The sequence below is a fragment of the Cucurbita pepo genome, chromosome 8, assembly GCF_057944985.1.
Source record: "Cucurbita pepo subsp. pepo isolate OVF chromosome 8, ASM5794498v1, whole genome shotgun sequence".
NCBI classification, from domain to species: domain Eukaryota; kingdom Viridiplantae; phylum Streptophyta; class Magnoliopsida; order Cucurbitales; family Cucurbitaceae; genus Cucurbita; species Cucurbita pepo.
Genome location: NC_141805.1, coordinates 7520881 through 7527097, shown reverse-complemented (window position 1 = coordinate 7527097; position 6217 = coordinate 7520881). Strand labels below are relative to the sequence as shown.

At 45.9% G+C, this 6217-nt stretch overlaps 1 protein-coding gene across 1 annotated transcript; it reads right to left on the bottom strand.

Annotated features, from left to right (window-relative positions):
- Window positions 1–483: 483 nt before the first annotated feature.
- Window positions 484–1894, bottom strand: LOC147791471 (uncharacterized). Its single transcript, XM_087126121.1, has 3 exons — window positions 742–1894; window positions 557–648; window positions 484–501 (listed from the first exon to the last, which is right to left on the bottom strand). Exons 1-3 carry the CDS (start codon window positions 1892–1894, stop codon window positions 484–486), a joined length of 1263 nt encoding a protein of 420 aa, XP_086982247.1.
- Between the last annotated feature and the right edge of the window lie 4323 nt (window positions 1895–6217).

Here is a 6217-nt window from a genome sequence, read left to right as displayed (position 1 = left end):
GCATCGATCCATCTTTCTTCTTAACAAACAACACTGGCGCACCCTAGGGGGACACGCTAGGTCGAATGAATCCTTTATCTAGTAAGTCTTGCAGTTGCGCCTTGAGTTCCTTCAACTCTGCTGGCGCCATGCGATAGGGTGCTTTGGAAATAGGCCCAGTCCCCGGCTCGAGTTCGATGACGAAGTCAACCGCTCGGGAAGGGGGTATACCAGGTAAGTCATCCGGAAATACATCCGGGAACTCGTTTACTATTGGCACGTTTACTAGGGTCTCTTCCTTTCCTCTCACGTCTACAGCACATGCTAATATAGCCCATCCACCTTGTTGGACTAACCTCTTTGCTTTCATCATCGAGACTACCTTGGGGGTAATCTCGGTATTTGTGCCTTTAAATTTAAAGGTAGGTCTTGTCGGTGGTGAAAATTTTACTTCCTTTTTGCGACAGTCTATATTAGCTCGATTTTCAGCTAACCAATCCATGCCTAGTATGACGTCGAAATCTGTCATGTTTACCACTATCAGGTCAACGCTTAAAGTTTGGTTCCCTATGATTACTTGGCCATCCTTTACTCTATCCCTAGACACTAAGTCTACCCCCGCAGGGGTGCTTACAAACATTTCATGCAATAAGGGTTCTAATTCGAACCCTGCTTTTACAACAAAAGGCATGGAATTAAAGGAATGCGTGGAACCAGAATCAAATAAGGTAAAAGCGAAATGACCTAAAATGGATAGTGTACCTGTCACCACGGCATCGGACCTCCCAGTGTCCTTGCTGGTTGACGCGTATGCCCTAGCTTGAGCTCGCGGTGGTGCTGGTTGATCCGTTCGCTCTACTACTCTGGGTAGGTTTGCTTGTGCTGCAGCATTTTCGACCGTGCAGTTCACGGCGATGTGCCCCTCTTGACCACATCTATAACACGCTCGGCTGCCAGCCAGGCACCTCCCACCGTGTAGTCTTCCACAGATAGTGCACCCTTCCTCTCTCCTCCCTCTGGCCCCATCTTGATTCCTGGGATTCCTATCAGTATGTCGGGGAGGGCGTCGCTCATCCCATCTAGGAGCAGGTCTGTTATTGGAACGATGCCTACGTGCTGGTGGTGGACGGTCAGAGCCTCCTGATTCATGAGGACGCTTCTGCCCAAATATAACTGGCTCTTCACGTCGTTTTTCATCCTTTGGTTTCTCTAAAGCCTTGGCAGTTCTCAAGGCTTCCTCATAGGTCTTTGGGTTGAACGCCTCCAACATGCGGCGGATTCTTGGTTCCAAACCCAATATAAATTTCTCTGTCATCTTTTCCTCAGTGTCCACCATGGACGGTGCAAACCTCTTGAGTTTATTAAACTCTCGGTTGTACTTCTCTACTGTGAGTCCTCCCTGTACCAGGTGGGCGAACTCCTGCTGCCTTTTAAGTCGCTCTGACTTAGGATAATATTCTTTAAGGAAGGCCTCCTTAAATCGTTCCCAGTTCATTGGTCCCCCTTCTGGGTTAAGGAGGGTTTTGTAATCTCTCCACCATATCTCTGCGTCCTTTTGTAGGACGAAGGTTGCACAGGCGACCTTTTGGTTCTCTGGGCACTCCATAGTCTCAAAGGTGGTTTCCACCGCTGCAATCCACATTTGGGCTTCTATGGGGTCTACTAGGGAACCAGTGAATGGTCGAGGGTCGTATCTCTTGAAATCCCTTATCCAGTTTGAACATCTAACAGGTTGTGGAGGGTTTACTGGGGCATTGGCCTGAGCAGTGGCCTGTGCCTGTGCCTGTGCCTGTACCTGTGCCAATGCCAACGCCTGTGCCTGGGCCTGTGCTTGGGCTTGTTCCTGGGCCTGTTGTAGACTGGCTTGCTGATTGGTTATCAAGGTTTGAATTAGGGCTTGGATGGAGTCACACATTAACCTAGTATTAGCATCTACTCCACCCACTGGGGGTGCAGCTTCAGGTGCGACTTGTAGTGGTAGGGTAGGCTGGGGTGGAGGTTCTACTTGTGGTGGAGGCTGTACTGGTGGTGGAGGCTCAGCTTGTAGTGGAGCTAGAGGAGGTAGCTCAACTGGAGGTAAGATTGGGGGCGGCGTAACTGTTACTGGCCCAGTCTCTGATCTTTCTTAAGGTGGGCCCTCTACCGCCACACCTCGTCCTACTTCTCTACGACGGGGTCGCCCCCTTCCTCGTCTTCCTCTTCCTCTTCCTCTTCCTCTTCCTCGTCCTCCGGGCATGGTTCTATAAACCAATATAAGGTTGCTTAAGTCTAAGGCCTCAATACTATGCATATATATATATATAACAATACGCACACTATACAATACATCGTAACGCCAAAGAAGTAAACATTCATCATGCTAAGCATCATATCATGCTACTAACAAAATTACTCAGCATGCAACACATGACATCATACTCTTAAATAAATACGTGAAATATCACAACCATTTTAGTAATGTCAACATAAAAAAAAAATGCATGCGAGTTTTAAAACATTTCTCTTTTCTTATCTTATGCAAGGCGTACCTGATGGTGACGGGGCGTCGACGTTGGGACCGTGGAGCGTGCCAAGCCTACATCGTAGGCTAGTCTACAGAATCTAAAACCTAGAGCTCTGATACCAACTGGAACGACCCTAAATTTCCACATATCTAGAGTCGCCACTAACGTCTCGTGCTCATCTCTAATGCAGAATAAAAATCTAAGCATGCCCATCTTTATTAGCGAAAAATTTAAAAGTTCAGAATACATTAAAACATTGGAAAACACTGCCGGACTTACGTGTTTCAAATATCGTGCTGGAGTTCAAAAAGATAAAATAAAACGATTACAAATTAATTAATATATGAATGAAATGCAAACGCCCTATCCTAACCAAGACTAGGAATAAAATATGCAACTATTCTATGCACGCGCCACAGTCTCTGATCACGATGCCACCGTCAACCGTACATGGGAGCCTTGCCTTTACCTAAAAAACAATATGGCACACGGCCTGAGTATTTCGAAGAAATACTCAGTAAGTGACCCCACTATAGGGGCCATGCTAATGCAAACACATGCAATCATGAATAGGGACCTATCTCTAATCATCTTAGGGGTGGCCTCCAGTCTCGGACAAATTGGATGTGTAGTACTTCCCTACACACGACTCACACGTGCGAGTGTGAGTCCCCAGGGCGCTCGCACACCCCCTGGACCCTCTGGTCAAGCTAATCTGTAGCGACGTCCGGAGGTCAGCGGAACCCCATAGTGTCATGCGCCTCATGAACACCCTCATCTGTGTGCTTTCGCACCTGTGCGCATTCGCGCTCATCATAAGGTGCGCGTTCGCACTCATCATCTTTAGGGGAAGTAGCCCTATGCTTATGAACATACAAAATGCATGAGGTCCCTCTAAATCCATCGTAATGTCTCTTCTGACACAACCCTCTAGTCTCATCTCTTTGTTACTCTAGGTAACGTATATCGTGGATATTTATATTAATATCATTTTCATGCTCTTAGGGTTGTGTCCTACGTCGATCTAACGACATGATGCAGTATGACACTCATCATCATCTAGCATGCTCAATATGGAAAACATCATCATATTAAGGTAAAAATCATGCAATCATCATGCTCATCATAATGCCACAACGTGCGTCAAACATATTAAGCGTCACTCAACAAAATATGTATAAACTGGCACATATCATCAAGCATCATACAATCTATTTAGCCTATCCTATAGTAAGGCCACTTACTTGGTTGGCCTCGGCCGAAGTACTCCCTAAATAGCTAAACGTAAGCTCCCGTTCCGTGAGAGCTACTTCCTACTTCGCTGGGTTTGTTTCCTATCACGCCGTTCACCACTTTCCGTTAGTATTTCACAATTAATTTATCTATAATTTAATAAATGTGAAATACGGCTCTAAAACGGCCTCGGATACCTTAATCGGGGCCAAAAATAGATCCGGGAGGGTCGAAACAGTGGAAACCGGGCTGAAAACAGGTGAGCCGAGCCGAACAGCCGCTGGAGCCACCAGAGGAGCCGCCGGAGCGTCACCGGAGGGAGCCCGAGCCGTTTGCGCCGAGCCGAGCTGAGGACTGTCGCGCCGCTGTGTGACACGTGGCAGCAGCAGAGAAAGCCACGTCGGGCGGTAGTGTCGGGTCGAAGCGCGGGTCGGAGTCCGGTTCGGGTCGTGGTTCGGGTTGCGGGCTGTGGAAGGCTACTGGGCCAAGGCTAAACGTTGGGCCTCGGCTTACTGGGCTTGGCCGCAAGTGTTTGGTTTGCAGGCCGGCTCAATTGGACCGTGGGTCTAGTCTGGGTTGGTTCAACTGAACCGTAGCTTCTGGGCCGGTTTGAGGTTTGGGCCGCTGTAGTTGGGCTGGGCCGAAGGCAGAGGCCAAGGGAGGAACGGGCTGGCTCTCTCGGGTTCTGGGTTCGGGTTGACCCGGATCCGTGGATCTCGTCTTCCTTACCCGACTTTGGCCGATTTTCTGGCGAGCTTTCTCTCTCCTAACCGCGGCGTTTCCGTTGCCGATTTCGGTCCTCTTCCTTCCATTTTCCTCTTTGTTCGTCGTTCTTCTTTCCTTTTTGGGAGTTTTGCGGCCTAAAAGCTCCTAAAAGCCATAGATCTAAGAATCGATTAAGAAACCTAACTTTCTGACCTCGGTTACCGACGACGACGCTTACGAAATAACACAAAACGCACCCTCAGTTAATGTGCTTTCGTTAGGGATCTCTCTTACGGTAGTAACAGGTCGTTTGGTGTCGGTTTAAGGGTGGTTTGAGGGCTCGTCGGAGAAACTGGACACTCGCCGACGTTTGTCCGAACTCTCTCTCTCTCTCTCGAAATTTTCTCTCTTTTCTCCCTTTGCAGGCGTTCTGAAGATGCTGGGCTGAGGGTGGGCGTGCTGTGGCCGTTGTTTCGCGTGGGTTCCGCGAAACTCGGCGGTCGCCGGAAAACTCGCGGGTTTTCCGGCGACTGAGCTTCTTTTTTTTTTTTTTTTTTTTTTTTTTTTCGTTTTCATTTATTTATTTATTTATTATTAATATATATATTTTTTTTTCTTTCCCGGGTCGTTACACTATTCCTCGACGAGTAGGATAAAACGAACATCAACTCAAGAAATTTAGTGAACCCTGCACATGTCATTATTATGACTGTTTCCATGTATTATGTGATGCTATGCTATGTTATAAATTACGCTATGTCGTATTATGTATTGTTATAAGCTATGCTATAATACGACTATACCATGTTACCATCTTGTGGAATTATATTTATGATATTGATGATATGATGCATAAAACTTCATACACCAAGCTATGTAAATTATGTTAATTAGGGAAGATATGACAATTATTATGGATGCATGTCTCACAAACTTGGTATGTCATGAATGAATGGAGGTATGACTTGAATCATAAACTTATGTCATGGTTTTAAGCTATGGGGACCTCATGCATTTATGTGCGTTATTTGCACCAGGATACTTTCCGATTGTGATTAATACGAATGCGTACATTACGATATCTATTTTTGTCGTGATATTACGTGGGTCCTTTCTCCATGTGGTTTCCAGTAGCATGAGCGTGCATTAACCCGATGAATGAGGACTAGGGAATATATACATGAGTCTATCTTGTGAGACTATGTGCACGTGCGTGGGCCGTGTGTATAAAAGTACTACACATTCATCCCTGCCCGGACTGAGTTTAAAGTTATGTCATGATGGTTTTATGAAATGATAGGTCCCACCATATTGCATTTGATTGCATTTTTCTTACTTCAACCGTGGGGTTACTTATGGATTATTTCTTAAAATACTAAGTCGCATGTTACTCTTCTTTTTTAGGTACAGGTAAGGTACTCTCGTATGGATGTGACGGCGTCGCGGTGAAGGCCATGAGATCAAAGCTAGGGTATTGTGTTCATGTTTGTTTTAGTAGTCCTTAGGTTATATCACGCCATCGCCTTATTTTTTTTTATCTCATTTAAAATCACATTAGCTATTTTTTGCTATATTGTTCATAGCAATATTGTTTTAATGAATTTATTATGAATGTTTAAGTCCACGACATCGTTATGAAATATTTTCATAGACTTTTCCACACGTATTAGCCATGTGATGCATGTAGTAGTATCTATATTTGATTAGGAAAATTAGGGTCGTATAGGCCTAGCCTTGTCACTACCTAGAGTACCACAAGTGGCACCATCGATGCCTGTAGTAGTGTCGGTCCCCAC

What these genes read in the sequence shown, in the direction of transcription:
- LOC147791471 (XM_087126121.1), bottom strand. Translation starts at nt 1,894, where the DNA reads ATGTGTGACTCCATCCAAGCCCTAATTCAAACCTTGATAACCAATCAG. An exon ending in GTCCGATGCCGTGGTGACAG is followed by an intron (nt 649 to 741) that starts GTACACTATCCA and finishes TTGTAAAAGCAG; the next exon opens with GGTTCGAATTAGAACCCTTA.